Raw genomic sequence first — 16259 nt, 5'->3', positions numbered from 1 at the left:
CAAGTACTTTTACCACAGGTGGATGGTTGGAGGGGAGTGGTGAACTTAGCTGACAGGTGGAGGTTAAATCCCTGCCAGTGATTCATTGAGAGTGTGGTCTGTGTAACAGGATATTCATGTGAAAGGCAGTTTCCCCCAGAGGCCGGACAGACGGGGGCAGGAACAGATCTGCCTCCTCGTGGCACTAAGGGGGCGCCAGACGCCCTCACCCATCAACCCTGGGTGCTGAGAGGAAAAGCAACGTTTTCTGACCGGAATGGTAGAGTTTGACTTGCCGGTCCAGAATTCAGGTTCACAAATGCGTTGGTGTATCTTTTGAAGGCATGACCCACTTCAACTCCTCGTCATTCTCTCCTCCAAACCGAGCTCCTTCCCATCCCCACATCCATCGACGCCTACGTCACCATCTGAGAAAAAGGAAAAATCCCCGCGCAGTCAGAGATAATGGCGCAATGGCCAGCCTCTAAAATAACAACATGGTCCACAACAACAACACTGTCCCATTTGGAGTGCAAGAGCCCCTTGCACAATGGCCTAGTGTTCAGGGCCCAGGGGTGCAGGCGGGGCTCCCCGCTGCCAACCAAACTGTTAGCCAAGCAGGAGAGCGAGGTCACAATCACACAGCCAAACAGCGCTCTGCTTCCTGGTCCCCGCTTAAACAGAGACACTGGTAAGCAGAGGCGAAGAGAAATGCTTTGTGTAAAAAATTTAAAAAAAAATCTGAATGAATTTACTTCTTCAGGTTTGACACTCCTTCCAGAGCATCTTTAGAAAATATTCCAACAAACCTGCATGTTGTGTTTTTAGTTTTGCAGCAGAATAGCTCAGTTTCTATGCTGGGAAAAGTGTAAAAAGAAAAAATAGTAATATATGGAGAAAATGCATCTGTCTGGCGAATGGAGGATGACAAACAGATGGACAATTAGTTCAACTATCATCCATCAGGTTTTGCATTTACAATTCACAGCACTTTACCAAAAACAATCAATTCAACCCAATAAAACAGATTATATATGTTCTAACTTGATCCTTATTATCAAACAGTGACATGAAGGTCACTATTATTTAAGTTGATGAAAAGATTTTCTAGTTCAGGACATTCAGCAGATTTCATCAAGTCGTTGACTTTCAGCGTCCATGTAAGAACTCTGGAAATATGTGTCAAAATTGTGTTTCTTCCCATAACATTAAAGCAGCTTTAAGAAATGATCGGTAAATCTATGTAAGGCTGCATCCTGTGGAGTTGTGGAAAGGTTTTTCTGTTTTTTTTGCGAGCTTAGCCTGAATTTTTAAAAATCTTTCATGTTTTCCTTTGTGCTGTTGAAAGACGGATCCGTTTGTCTCAAAGGTTTGCAACTGAACATCTGAGCTCATTCTTTAATGTTTCATCATAGTCCATCTAGTCTGTGTGGGAGGGCTGAGGAGGAGGAAGAGGATTCAAAGAGGACTTTTTGTTATTTATTATTCTTGCTAGGTCCATTTTAGAAATCCAAAAGAAAACACATCAGACTTGTATTTCCTTCGTTTTGTCTTGTATTTTCAGTCTTCTGTCAGATCTCTGTATTGGGTTTCATCCTTAATGAGAAGCTGCTTCTTCATGACTCACCAGTTGACCATCTCATTTGCATTTAACCCTCCCCAAAAACACTTCAGGTCAGGCGTGTGACCCCCTTAGCCTTGTTTTTAGCCTCTTTCTTTCCATTTGGGCTACTGCACAGCTAACCTGCTCCAAGCGCAGTAAAGTGGGGCTTAAAGGTCAGGGGTCACATGCAAGAGAAGGGTATCTTGGGTCATCGGCAGTGGCCCAGGGGCCAGAGTAGTTGGGAGCTCCCTGATTGGAGAGCCGTGGTCTCTGGGTTAATAGGATAAGTAGCCTGCGGGTCAGCTTGGCCCAGTTCTAATGCTAATGCTTGAGCCTGTCTTTGCACTGTTGCCAGGTCGGGTAAAGCATTCAAGGATTTAGGGACTCCGCTTGGTTACAGTTTTAATCCAGGCATGTTTAAACTCATCATCATTTCATCCTCGTGAGCGGCTGTCAGCCACAGTTGACCTCTGTTCTTCTTGAATTTCTTGCTCATCTTCTTGTTCTTTGTTTACTTTTTTTAACTCAGTGATTTTGTAAATTATTTTCTTTTTTCTGTCAGATGATGGGCTTTGCAAGAATTTCAGAAATTTGAAAATTTAAGAAATTTAAGGGAAATAAAATAAGTTTCATTATACCATTAGCTTTAACAATTTATCTTCTGCCTACTTGTATATTATTCCTCTCTGACATGCTGATTGCATGTAGCTCTCAAATTAAAACTGTAAGTAATTACCTTTTTTTTGTTAAGGTGCTCTTAAAGCTTTTATTTAAGCCACTATGTAACAATTTTAAATTCCTAACAATATGAAAATTACCATTCAGTCGCTGTCTGTCTACATTATTGACCTACTTATTACTGCAGGTAATTCAGACAGTGCGTTCAGTTTTGACTTATTTCCTGGAAGGGAGACCAGCTGTTTTCTGTTTCTAAAATGTGAAAAAGTTTTATGTTATTATTATGTTTTAACCTATATCAGCATCTTTTTATTGTTGAACAAGTGATAAAGAGCCTCGTAGTGAATGCCTTTGTTTGTTTGAAATTCTAGAGGCCACCTACATTCCTGTTCTAGGCCGCTCTGCAGCAGTCGGTGTTTGTGATGTCTGCCACCCTCTTACCTTTAATCCGCTGCTTAGGCTCTGTGTTGGTGCTGGCTCTAAAGAGCTTTCTGGCTGAGAAGTGGGCCAATTCAGCAGCCGAAAACGTAATGAGACAACATCTGAGGAAAGTTTGATGCTCTGCATTCGGTGTGCTATAAGACATCTCCGTACTATTTACAGCATAATGATATGCAGAGTAATCTTTACTGTCTTTGCACGTATGCACTGGTTCAATGGAAATGACGGCAACATTAATCTTTCTAGCAGAAAAACAGAGAATTTCAGCAAAAATCTGCATCCTCTGCAAATAATTGAAGGTGAATAAAACCTGTTTAGCTTATTGGCTACAGTAGAAAACCCTGGTGTACCTTTTAAAACCGGTAATTGGTTGCAGAGATGTGAAATGCTATCAAGGTCTTCTGTTTCATTAGGAAAACAGTCAATTATGATTATAAATTAGCATATTCTCTCAACATATTCAAGTATCCAAGGGAGAACTGTGCAGCTATAAGCTAGTGCTTTACTTCAGAACAACAGTTTTATTGAAGTGTGATGGAAAAGACCCCCAGACTTGAAAGGCAGTTATTAGATTTTTTAAACAAAAGGTTACAAAACGAGAGAATGCAGCTGGCTACATAGGATTCAAAGGAAGTTGCACTTCTTACTCATTTCGTTTGTCTTTTTCAGATGCATCCTTTGGGACTATGCAACAACAATGACGAGGAGGACCTTTATGAGTACGGCTGGGTTGGTGTTGTGAAGCTGGAGCAACCAGAGCTGGACCCCAGCTGCCTCACGGTCCTGGGAAAGGTAAAGAACAGACTCTTTCTGATCTGAATCGCAGAATAAAATCCACTAACCAAGTCGCCACACAGAACAAAGCAACAGCTGTGGTCTGTGTCTTCTTAACATAGAAAACAATATCTCAAGAATTGTTGGATGCTAAACAAACTGATCAGATAACATCAAACATAAACTTTTTATGACTGCAGATGGCCCTCACCATGAATGCCATACCTCCACAGTGAAACACAGTTGTGGCAGAATCATGCTGTGGGCATGCTTCAGCTGGATACAGGGCAATGCTGAAGGCAAATCTGAGGAAAGGCCTCCCTTAAAGGATGCTTTAGATCAAAGTATATTATCTGACCTTCAGTTATTTAACAAAGCAGAATTTCAAACTTTAGATCTGCAAAGGTAAAAGAGACGAACTCCAAAGGACACCGGTTGTATTTGTAGCAAAAGACGGTTTTACAAATTACTGACCAGGAACAGATGAATACAAACAGACCACTTTGATGAAGAAGATATTTTGTATCTAATTGATATTCAACAATTTCAAGTAATTTCCTACTATCTAGTCATACATTTTTATAAGGAATAAATAATAAATACCAGCAGGAGGTCGATGGGAGTTTATTATTCTTTTACATGAGAGTAATTTGTCACAGAATCAATGAAAACAATGTATATTAACATTCAAATACTTACAGATTCGGGTATTTTACAAAATTTAAATATGAGATGACCTGTTTACGAGTATGTAATGGCAAATAGGCTCTAAACTTCTGACTATTTAGCAGAAATGCTGCTGGAATCACAATTCCTAGCGCTGAAGTTGAAGCTAACTCAGCTTTTTTGTTTTGTTTGTTCTGATGGCTCCTTGAATATCACCATCACCTTAACAAAGGCAGTTTTCCAGCGAGAATTTCTCTGTTACAGCTGAGAGGGAATTCTGCTCCGTTTCTGGGTCTCAGCATAATCTCGGTAGCAGGAAAGTGCATTAGCATGTCTAGACGGCATAAGGGCTCCTTAAATCATGAATGGCTGCTCCCTTTCTGTCAGTGGGAAAGCACAGGATAAATGAGGCTGCAGTCATTCCCACCTCGCAGTCATTCTCAGGGGAAATGTTGGTACATTCCATTAAGCAAAACATTTAATTAGAGCATGATAAAATATTGCTCCGAGACTCCAGAGGGGTCCGAGGACAGTACGGAGGAAGGGGAGGAGGGAATCTGGGGTATGGGTGTGGTAAGAGATTTCGTTTGTATTCTCCTAGCAACGGAAAGCAAGAAACAAAATAAAGATGAGGATTAACTATAAAAGATCAAGGATAAGTTAATTAGAGGTTTTAATTTGGAAAAACAAAAAGGGATAAGCTAACAAATACACCTGAAGTTTTCCGTTTCTCCAGAAGTCTCTTCAAAGTGAAATAGTGTTTATAGTGGCCTTGCAGTGGTATACCCCTAAATATTTTTCACATTTTGTCACATTAAATCCACAAATAACACTCATTTGATGGAGCAGATTTTTTTTTCTTTACAAATAAAAATCTGAAAGGTTTTTTTGCATTACCTGGCAATAAGTTTTGCGTTTCTTGACAAAGAATTAGCAAATACATTTTGTATGCAGTCATAAATCTTAATTTAATATTTCAAATATATATGTGAGCCTCAGTGAAAATGTGCTTCAATGGTCTTAACTGTTTGGTGCAAAAAGCTGATTGAAAGTCCATTTATTCACTGCATGTTCACATCTGTTTGTGTAAAGTTGAGATGGAACCAGACATGAAAACAGTCCTTTATTAACCATTCAGACAACGAACACAGAAAGACACAATCAAAACTGACAGATGGTTTTATTATCCCATGAACATAACTTATAAATAGTCCAAATGGGTTAGCTGTGTTTTTTCTTTTATCCCATCTTACGAGATGGGAAGCCCAAGGTTGGCCTGCTTTGCTTTTGCATTTTGCACATGGGTTTGTGGTGCATTTCTATCCTAAAGAAAAAGATATGAAACTTCACATATCTCACAAACGAGTTATTCCTTCCAGTGTGCGACACAATTAGATTAAGAGTAGGAGGGAACATTCCTCCATGTTCATCCACTATCCTGTCCCACATTCACAAAATCTTCAATTCATTTAGAGAACTGGTTTAGTGATGAAGCTCAGATCATCACAAAAAATAGAAAAGAAAAGCCATTATCACCAGAAACGACTTAAAAAAAAACTATGTGCAGGTTAGAGCTCCGATTAGTTTATAGTGGAGTACTTGGTGTGTCAAACAGAATCACAAGGTCACCCCGAAGATGAAAGACCCTCACCTTCTACTCGGTGGACTCAATCAAAGCAGGCTGCTAATGAGCTGGCCATTTTAGACCTTCTCTTTTGAAGTTTTACTAAGAGACACTTCGGTCAGGATGGCAGGAATCTTGCCCTGTGACCTTTTGGCCTCCATCCAGCCTCCCCAACTTCTAGACCACTCGGTTTCCTCTTTGTTTATCCAGCCAGAACTATAATTAGAGAAGGGAAAGTCCATTGTTGCATCTTGACAATCCCTCGCCCCCGGGCCCAAACACAGCTGGGTGCTCTGCAATTGGCACCGGCACGATTGCCAGGCCAGACAGGGCAGTGTTTACCCCCCGCCAGTCTGCTTACTCTGCCTGGCCAGCCAGGCCACAATGCCCAGGCCTATTCTGGAGCCAGTGCCCTCCATCACACTCACCCTGTACAGTCCGGTCCTGTGATCTGCAACCCCCGCCCTGCCCAACTGGCCCCTGACTGAACCCACTTTGCTGCCACTTTGCTGTCCATGATGTTGGTATACATTTATTTCTGCTCAACATGCATTACACAGAGTTGCAATGAAATGTGCAAAAATACAGTTAATTATGAAAATGGAAAGTAAGAGGGATAATTTAACATCTGTGGAAGTAAGACTATTTAGCTGATATATGTACACTTTGTACACTTCTGTAGGTTTTGGTGTGATGAAGCATTCTTCATATGAAGTACTGTTTTTCTTTCCTTTATTTGATTATTTAGTGAATCAGGAGTTTTCTGCTGCTTTCACTGAGACCGAGACGCTCCAACATCTAAAATATTTACAGTTGAGGAAGACATGGAAACGAGGTCGGTCACACCACCCTCTGAAGTCTGGTTGCAAACCAAACTAAAGTGCTGCTGTGTCATATATATGTACACAGTTTTTTCCCGTTCTTCCTGTGTGGTTCCTGTGAGAGCTCCAGGACTGTTAAACCTCTGACCTCAGTGTGCCACAGCAGCAGCTCCTCCCCTCAGAGCAGGAAAAGAGCTACAAGAAATCGGTTCCAACTACAGGAAAGTCTTTTTCAGGTGTTTTTCCATATGGCTTGATCAAAAAAAAAAAATTTCTCTTAGACCCCCAAAAAGTGTATGTGTTTTATTTAGGATTTTAGAATTACACTGCATAACTGTAAATCTGAAGAAACGGTTTGTGTGGCACACAACATTTCTCTGAACATTTTAAAAATGTAGCATGTGTGCTACAAGCTACTGGCTCAGGAAGGCTAAACGCAAACAACTTGAAAGCAAGTCTTTTGGAGTAAATGTCTACCTGCTTTCATATCTAGAGACAGAATTTTGTTCTCTTTTATTGGATCATCAGTCAGTTTGATGTCCTCAGTGTGTCTGGTAAAACTTGAAATTTGATGTTCCCAAAGACTCATTTGGGTTTGAACTTTGGCTAGGCCATTCTAGCTTGTGGATAAGCTTTGATATCACTGTAGTTTTAACTGCCCCAGCTTCAGGTCTGATGTCTGATCAGTTTTGCTCTGTATCAGATGCTGTAAGATGCAATGAAGGCCTGCTGTCCTCCAGCCCCCAGCTTATGTCACAGTGTCTGTCTGCAAGGCACTGGGCTCCAAGCTACTTACCAATCTGTGTTTGAATGTGGAAGAAGTTGCAGAAGAATCTAAGTTTAGTTTATGCAGCATTTTGTCATATAGAACCTAAAAGTATACTTTTTGGACTCCTGACTTTTTCTGAATGTGTGCTGTGTCCCTACATTGCTTTTGGCAAACTGCAGACTTGACTTCTCATGGCTTTCTTTCACCAGCACTCTTCTTCTTGCCACTCCTCTATGGAGACCAGATTTCTGAATTATGTGACAAATAACTGTCTTGTTCACAGTTTATCCTACTTGAGTTGAGGATCTCTGCAGCTCCTCCAGACTTATGAGTCTTTGTAGTTTCTCTGATTAGGAATCTCCTTCCTGAAGACAACTGTGGTTGCACTGGGTTTTATTTAGAGATTTTGAATTAAAGTGGGCGTAATGCATTCCCCATTGTTTAGTTGTTTTGGGAGTTATTTTAGGTAAAAGTAGGATTGAAAAACTTATCAAGATGAGCATTTTTATCTCAATCAGTATCAATAATTATATATTTTTTTTAGCTTTGAATGTGTGAATACTGCTGAACTGGTAATATGATATTTCCCATTTTGTACAGTTTTCCCTTAAACTATTGTACTCAATTTCTCTCTTCACTACACTCTGCCATTTTTTTATATTGAAGCAGTTTTAAGGCAAAGTAGCAAAACACGAAACTGCTGCTGTGCAAGTTACTAAAGTTGCACAAGATGGGCAGGTTGCTAGGTAACCAAAGAACGAGAGAGTTGGATGATGCCACCCACCTAGCTTAGCTAGCGTTAGCTAGCTAAAGCCAGTTCTCTGTAAACAGAGAACTGGCTGTGCGGTTCTGGATCAGAGTTCATGGAATTATTGAACAATCAGATGAAATTTCTACTAATATTGATCACATGCCTATTATGATATATATTATTATTGATTTATTGCCCTGCCTTAATTGAAAGGTAGTGAAACCACTTTTCTGTCCACCTCTGTAATGCACTTTGGTCCATCACAGAAAATATATTAAAATTTGTGGTTGCATGGAGAATGGAGAAAAAAAGAAAAACAGGGGAAAAGTTCAAGGCATATGATTATTTTTGAAGTATGCAGTGGAGCTCTTACCAGAGCTCCACTGCATAACAAAGAGCCCTGGTGTTGCATGTTAACTTGCTTCAGCTGCAGCTTATCAAGTCCTTGCCTCCTCTGGGCCGTTTGTAGATGTTGTAAATCATGCTCACACCTCTGCATGCATGTATCCGTTCTCCAGTTGGACTATTTATTGCATTCGGTAACGTGTTCTTAGTAGTCATTTCCTTCCTGCTGCTTGACTTTCTCAGAACTGACCTTCGTCCCGGCTCTGCGCGCTCGCCTCACACACATACTCTGCAGTCCTTGGCAGCTCCTCTGGAACATAAAGTCATGCCACTGGCTTTCGGACTGGTCGGGGGGGTCTTTGACGCTGTGCCAGTCCCATAGCTCCTCTTTCAAGGACCGCGGTGTAAGTCCAGCAGGCCAAACTCTCTTTCATCCTGCCGGATGCTCTCTTAACATAGAGACGACGAGAAGAAAGAGATTGTGTATTGGAAATTAAAAAGAAAAATATGACCCATCCTCCCACAGAGTTATGCAGCTTGCGGCTGGCATTGCATGTAAAACTCCCTGGTATGTGATTGTTGTGTGGCCTTGTCCTGCCCTTAACCAGTTTGTCTCAAAGTTGTGATCATTTCCACTAAACTCCAGCCAAACACAACAGTCACAGCTGGCCTCAGTCCGGCCGCTTATAAGCATTTAAGAATAGCTGGGGCAACGAGAAAAGTTCAGAACTCTTTATTGACATCCTCCCAGAAATAAACCTCACTGCTTTAAAGTTCTTTTGCCAGAGGCACACTACCATAAAAAGTGCATCCTGTGTGGGAAGTGCCATCTTTGACACAGACACAAATATGATCCTAAAACCACAGTTGCCATGGAACAATGCGAGTGAGTGAGCGAACGAGCGTGTCTTTTCCTACGAAGCTGGCACTGCGGGACAGCGGGCCAGAGCAAACAGCTGCTGCATCTTAGTGCTAAGTGGCTTTTGGACTCTTAACTGTGTCTGGCATGTCGGCTTTAGCTGCCAGAGTGCGCATGAATGTTTGCAAAGCAGCGGGAGAGAGGGGGAAGACCAGGGTGCAGAAGGCACACAAGAGCAGCTAGGGAAGGGGTAGAGGAGTTTCAAAGGAAAAAAAGACGAGGAAAAATGGCAACAGACAGATAAGTGTGATGTTACTGGCGACTGGTTTTCCAGCCTTTGGCCAGGTTGGCTGTTCTACACACTCAGGTGTGTGTTGGAGGTCGCCCCGAGGCCACGGCAGTGCCAGTAGGGTGTCATATGGCTTGTTGTAACAACGTTCCACTAAAAAGGCCTGTGCTTGACCTTGCTTTCAGTCCCAGTTACAGTTAAAAAAGAAAAATGGGAATCAGTCCAGTCAGTGAGATAATTAGCTACTTTGAATGAAAACGATGTATATGCTCATCATCAAGTGTTGAGTGGTGTGGAAAAGACGAGCAGAAGGCTGGCCTGTCAGCTTGTTTTGCTGCAGACAGCTGAATATGACTCACCGTCTCTGTCTCATCACGATCCTTTTTTCTGTGCCTTTTTCTTCTCTCACTGGAGAAGAACTTGGTGAAGAATGGAGCCTAAAAGAAAAGAAAAAAATCCATACAGCTCTTCTTTCTGCAAACTCCAGGCCCTGTGTGTAAAGTACTGTGAAGCCACAGTAGTTATCGATTAACAAGAGCCTCTTTTGTTCGATACAGAAGAAGTTTGATTATGCTCCGACTTTGTGAAGGAAATCTTTTAATGGCGCAGCGTATTGACGAGACAATTTTTCCCTGTGCTTGTGCAAAATTGATGGGGCTTACTTCCTTTCAGCTGGGAGCTGAAAACTGAAAATCAATACCTTTTGTTGTGTAAAACACTGTGGTTAACTCAGGCAGCTGTTCCATGAACCAGGCTAATTATTGGTAACGTCACAAACCTCTCGTCTTTGTCAATTAAGCTCTGCTGGGCTTCAACACTACAAAAGTTCCCTTTCAGAAGTCTTTTTCTTTCACTCTCAGTCTTGAAAATATTTCATAAAGTTTAAAATAGAATCTTCTGTACACTCATATTATCAGGTTGAGTTCTAATAAGTTGTGTGGTTTAAAATTGATAAAACGGTATCGGTAATCGGTATTGTCACGTTTGTTCAATAAAAATTGAAATGACAGATGGTATCTGGGTAAATTATGGGCTGAGTTTGAGTTTCACCCAAACATAGAAGACAAGAAATGCACAAATCAACTGGCCAAACAAAAACTGAACAATTTTTACTTGATAAATACTGAAAACGCATATTAAATACATAAAAAAAATAGTAGCTGACATTTTGGGCTGATGAGCAAAACTGACAGGATGTGCTTTGGACCTTTAAGAGTTTTGGCGATTAGATGAGACTTGCTTTGGTGCATTAATAGAGTTAATCTGTTGAATCTGAAACTACTAACTCTGTCAGGGAATCTGCAGGACGTCATAGTTCAGACAGGAAAGAAATCAGAATCGGTCAGTTGAACCACAAAGAATATAAAAAGTGAAAGTCTGATTGGTGTGTCTCTTTTTTCTCATTTTAAAACAAAAATCACTCCAGACTCCACCTGGTTGCCGAAAATGCTCAAACGTTTTCTCATTCAACCAAATCACAAGACCCAAGTTCACGTCCCATTAGAGTACAGGACATCTAATATGCACAGTAAATCTTTTAAGTGGGGAAAATATGCAACAGCAAGAAAAGATGAATGCAATTTCAAGGCTATTTACAAATCTTTACAGAGACGCCAGTAGTTGTGGAGGGTGATGCAGCTTTCTTAAGGATACTTTTTGTTTCCTCTGATGCTTTTAAGACTAATGGTTGTGCGTCAACACTTTGAATCCAATCAAGACGTTATTAAATGAACTTTACGACCAAATCCAGCTCAAATCCGCAGCTGCATTCTGGGCTTGCGGGGTAAAGTGCGCGCTAACAGCTTAGCCATTTCTCCCCCTGCTCTGCACTTTAAAGCCACTGCACAAACACAGCAGCATGGAGGGAGGGATAGAAAGAGAAACTGCAAAAGAGAGGAGGAGCAGCAGAGAGAACACAGAGGGAAAAAAAGGTTAGGGAAGTAAAGAAAAAAAACTTGTGAAGCATGGAGCACTCAGGGGTTTGCCTCCCAGCTCTCCTTTCATGTTTGTGTACGCCTCAACTTGCTGATATTATCTTGGCCGCTCTTCCTGGCGGGGTGTCGGGAGAGGTTTCCACTCTGACCAGCCTGTGTTGGAGCCCTCACCTTCCTTCCTATTTCAATCCCAAATAACCCCCACCCCTCTCCCCTCCTCTTAAATCACTGCTTCACCACGTTTCACGGCAGTTGGAGGCACCCGGGATCCCACTGCGCTTGTTTCCATGGTCACTGGGAAGCTCCTTGTGTCATGTGGCTCAAAGTGAGCCGTTCCTGGGCCGAATTACCCGCCTTTCAATGGGAGGCCAAATGACCATTATTAGACTTCACAGCTCAGGCCTCTATTTAAAGAGAGAAGAAAGGAGCCCAGGGGACCTGAGATGAGAGAGCGATTGGGGGAGAGAAAGTGGAAAGTGATGGGAGACGACAGTCGGAAATGATGGAAAAGAGGAAAGTTTGGTTGGCATCTCTGACAAGTTGTTTTTTCCCTCTAACAGTCATGTTTCGTAATTATAATTATTCAAAAAGTCACACACCGGTTTTAGCATAAAAACGCCTCAGAGATGGTCCTGCGCTGGATCAAAAGATGAGCTTTGGAAGGAGTAAATCTCAGAAAAGACAGACATCCGCCCACACCAAACAAAGCCCCGTCTTTTCTCTCTGCAGCTCCCACTAAGCCCACACTTGTGTGGATGAGGATCTCTGCTCTCCTGGCTGTGTGAATCAGAAGGGAAGTTGTCTGAAACCCGGGCACATGGCCTGGCAGTGCAGCTGGAAACTAAGGCTTCCTGGTCCCACACAGCTAATCTGATGCACACACAAATCCTCTGGTGGAGGGCTAGCAGGGATGAAAACTATCCTGCTCTTGCGGTTCAAACGCTCTTTTAAGTCGTGCCAGGGCGGCAAAGTTGGAAACGGTGGAGGGAGACAGACGATGTGTGTGTGGATATATGGGGGCAACATCAGAGCTGGGTGCACTTTAAGATGGTGAGGTAATGGAAGAGGAGAAGTGAAACATGTAGATAGGAAGCGGATGGAGAACGGGAATGCGTCTGGCAGAGAGTGGGGATCCCACTTATTAGAGCCCAATATGACGATACAATTAAGGGAACACATGATAAATCTTTCTTTGGGTAATTATCTGACTCTTGAGATGTATTTTGCGAATGACAAAACTCTTACATTTACAATTACCAGCCACTTTATGGGAAGCACTTACTGCCTTACTACTTCATGACATACATTCAAGAATGTTTTTTTTGTTGTTCATTTTGACATAATGGCATCAAGTTGAGGAGGATTTGTTGTCTTTGCATCTATGATTCAGATCTGATGTTCCAGTGCATCCTGCTCTGTTGGATCAATATTTCACTGTTGAGGTCATTTTAACTTTTTTAGCTGGTACACTGAGAAGGGATTGGTGCACTGTGGTCACAAAGGGGATGGAGGTCACGACCATGAGCCTGAAGTGTTGATACAAGGCAGGATGGATCCATACTTTTTATGCCGTTCACACCTGAATCTGAATTGTGAATCTAAACTTAAGACTCCTCTCCAATAGAGGAGTTTGTAAATCCTGTTTTTGGTTGACAGAAGTGACACCTAGTAACTTTGCAGTTCAGAAATTGTTGTTTTGAGGCGTTGGGTGGAGTTGGTAGAAGCTACAGTCCTCAAAGCTTCATATCTTAGTTTTCAGGCGTGTATTTAACCTGTTGCTTGTTTTTATTATTATTATTATTATTATTATTATTATTATTATCTAAAACCAGTCTGCCCATTATTCTCTGATCTCTAATGTCCACAAGGAATATTTTGTCACAGATCTGCCACTCACTGGATATTTTCTCTTTTTCAAACCATTTCCTGCAAAACCGAGATAAGGTTGTGTGTGGTCAGCAGTTTCTGAAATACTCAGGCCAGCGCATCTGCCTGGCTTTAACTCCAGCATGTCGTCTTCAGCACTTCTACTGTAGATGCATAAATCTATTGAGCTGCTGCCATTATTGCATGATTTACTATTTCTGTTGACAGTGACCAAACAGGAATGCCTCATGAAGTTCTCTGGCAGTCGTCCCTCTTATGTGTGCAGTTGTTGACCAATCTGTTGGACAGTTCACAAAAGATGAAACAACAACATACCAGATATCTTAAATTCATATCCAACACAATGTTTAGTGCAGAGTTAGACTTTGGATTCAGCAGGTCCACCAGGTCATGTCTGCATGTGTGTGATTAACAGTAGTCACCACACTCCTACCAGCCTTTTCAGACAAAAATAAAAAATGTATCGGGTAAAATCGGAATCGTCAGGTCAGCTTTAAAGGATCAGAAAACTGTAATTTGTGCAACCCTAATGAAATGAAAATCCTTTTCCTCAGTTTTTTCATGCTCTCATCTGCTTTGTGATCAGTTAATGCTTCCTCTGGAAGAATGCAAGTCTGTCATTCACCACTAAAAGCAGAAAAATAGCAATGCATTCACAATTAGTGTCTTATTCCACCTCTATAAATGCTTCTGTGCATGTTCTGGTGTGTAACATCACTTTGTTCAGGGAGGATGAGCTAAATTAACTTTGTAGTAGCCTCCTCTAAACTAGCTGTAGGCCTGAAATGTGACTAATGTAGACGCCAGTTCTGATTTAGATGAATTCATGAACTAAAAACGATATACCTCGCTCTGCTGCTTCGATTTTGAGCCATCAGTGAGAAGGAAGCTGGTCCTGATCTGCCGGAGCCAGGCTGCTTCTGCCTGTGCTTATTTTCTTGTTGTTCAGCTCGAATCGTTAAAGGTTTGGTTGATCTCGATGACTGAAACTCTTCTGGTTGCTTGTCCAGTGAGAATCAAACGTAAAGTGTAAAATGTGGCAGAACTTCTCTGCCGTTTGCCCAGGCAGCAGCAGCAGCTTCTGCCTACAGCAGGGAGGGACACGGTTTCCTTCAGCAGCTTTAGGTGGAGGGAGATTAGTGAGAATCTTCTGACTTCAGACGAATTAGGAGTAAAGGAAAAGTGTCGGTTTGCGGAGATGGCTTGGCTTGACTGAGATCTGTGTTTTGATTTTATTTGCATACGAATAATCATCTCAAACTGCCATCACTGACTTTATCTTTAAATATCTGAAAAGACTTGCCTTGAGTTAAAACTATAAAGCAAGAATTACAATCTTCTACGGACATACACATTTACTGTGGTTCTTGGAGTTCTGACCTGATTTTTCTCTCAAAAAACACAATGAAATAAATTGGTCACATTTTATTGATCAGTAACAATGTTTACACAAAGAGGGAAGAAAAATGTGTTGCACATACCTTGATGAAGAAGTTTTGAACCAGACAAAGTGAAACAAAGGTGATTATCCTTATTTTATACAAGAACTTGTACATCCCTAAATTTATCTGATTTTTACTAAGCTCAAAACAAACGGCACATTAAAGTTTATTGACCTGTTTACACACTGAAAGAAGTGGGATTTTTTCAATTTTGTTTTTATTTACAGTAAAAACAGACATTCAGATTCTTCTATAGTGACTTGATGGGAAAAACGGTAATTTTTCAGCTTGACCTTCTGGTCAGAGAATAAAAATTTGTATGTTTTCAATTAGTATTGTAAACAGCGACCATAATACGCTTTTGTAATATTCTTTCAATGCTTCTGGTTTTGTTTTCTACTTTCTTTGTCATTGTTTGAAAAATTTTAAAAACTTTCTGTTTATAGGAAAAGCTAAGCCCACAATTAGATATTATTCCAAGTTTAGAAATATAAACATCAAAAATAAAATCCTAAAACTGAGATCAGTAGAGCTGCTTCAAAGGGAAATTAAAGCGGTGGATAGCAACACTTGACTCAAAATGATGATTCAATCAATAACGAGAATTATGCTCCACAAAAACTGCTTAAGAAAAGGAGGAAAAAATGCTGTTCATCTGTCAATGTCTCAGACTTGTGCAACTTTTCTCCAAACAACTCCTGTTTAGACAGTAGGAGGAGAAAAGGGCACTTAAAGAGTAGTGTTCCTGGGCCTCGCCGGAAACCGTGTTTGTTTTTCCTGTGAATCACAAAAGACCAAAACCGGTAACAAAACAACATGGAAGGGGGCAGGGAGGAAAAGAGGAGGAAATTTAATTAGCGGTTGTCCGCTCCTCCCGGCTCGGCGTTTGTTCTCAGCAGGACGGGAATGATGGGCAGCGGGAGAGGGAAGACTGAAGGGCTTGTTGATTAGTGGCGGTCTGAGTCTGTGAATTTGCTTCTGCGTTCTTATTTTTGTGTGCGATTGATTCTGAAAGACATCGAGGCGCTCGGAGAAAGGCAGGAAATGCTTCCTGCGGTGCACAAAGCAGAAGAAAAGCTTATGGTTAGAGACGTAAACGACTCTGCGCTGCTCAGGAAGGTGGAATCAAGGGATCGAAACTCATCCATCACTTTATGTTTATCCAATCTCATGAGTTTGGAAAGAACTAACATCACGCTCCACTTCTTCCCAAAAAACGTGCTTATAAAGAAAATCTAACTCTGAGCTTGAACAAACTTTGAAATGTGTCACTTTATAAGAATTTCTGAGTTCAGTCTCCCAAGTTAAATAAATTAAACATCAAAATGATTAAGACTGCGCAGTGGATGAGATGGATGGTTTTTGTTTTTTTTACTGTATTCAGAGAAAACGTGGAG

At 41.3% G+C, this 16259-nt stretch overlaps 1 protein-coding gene across 2 annotated transcripts in view; it reads left to right on the top strand.

The window, feature by feature from the left end:
* The window catches only part of znrf3 (zinc and ring finger 3), an 82847-nt gene that overhangs the window by 45079 nt on the left and 21509 nt on the right, over positions 1-16259 (top strand). For both annotated transcript variants that reach the window (XM_007547454.2, XM_007547453.2), the window contains exon 2: positions 3371-3493. In XM_007547454.2, coding sequence (XP_007547516.1) covers positions 3371-3493 — 123 coding nt within the window. The remainder of the gene's footprint in view (positions 1-3370; positions 3494-16259) is intronic.

The sequence above is a fragment of the Poecilia formosa genome, unplaced genomic scaffold (genome assembly GCF_000485575.1).
Source record: "Poecilia formosa unplaced genomic scaffold, Poecilia_formosa-5.1.2 Scaffold20, whole genome shotgun sequence".
Classification (NCBI taxonomy): domain Eukaryota; kingdom Metazoa; phylum Chordata; class Actinopteri; order Cyprinodontiformes; family Poeciliidae; genus Poecilia; species Poecilia formosa.
This window is presented reverse-complemented; position numbering and strand designations above follow the sequence as displayed.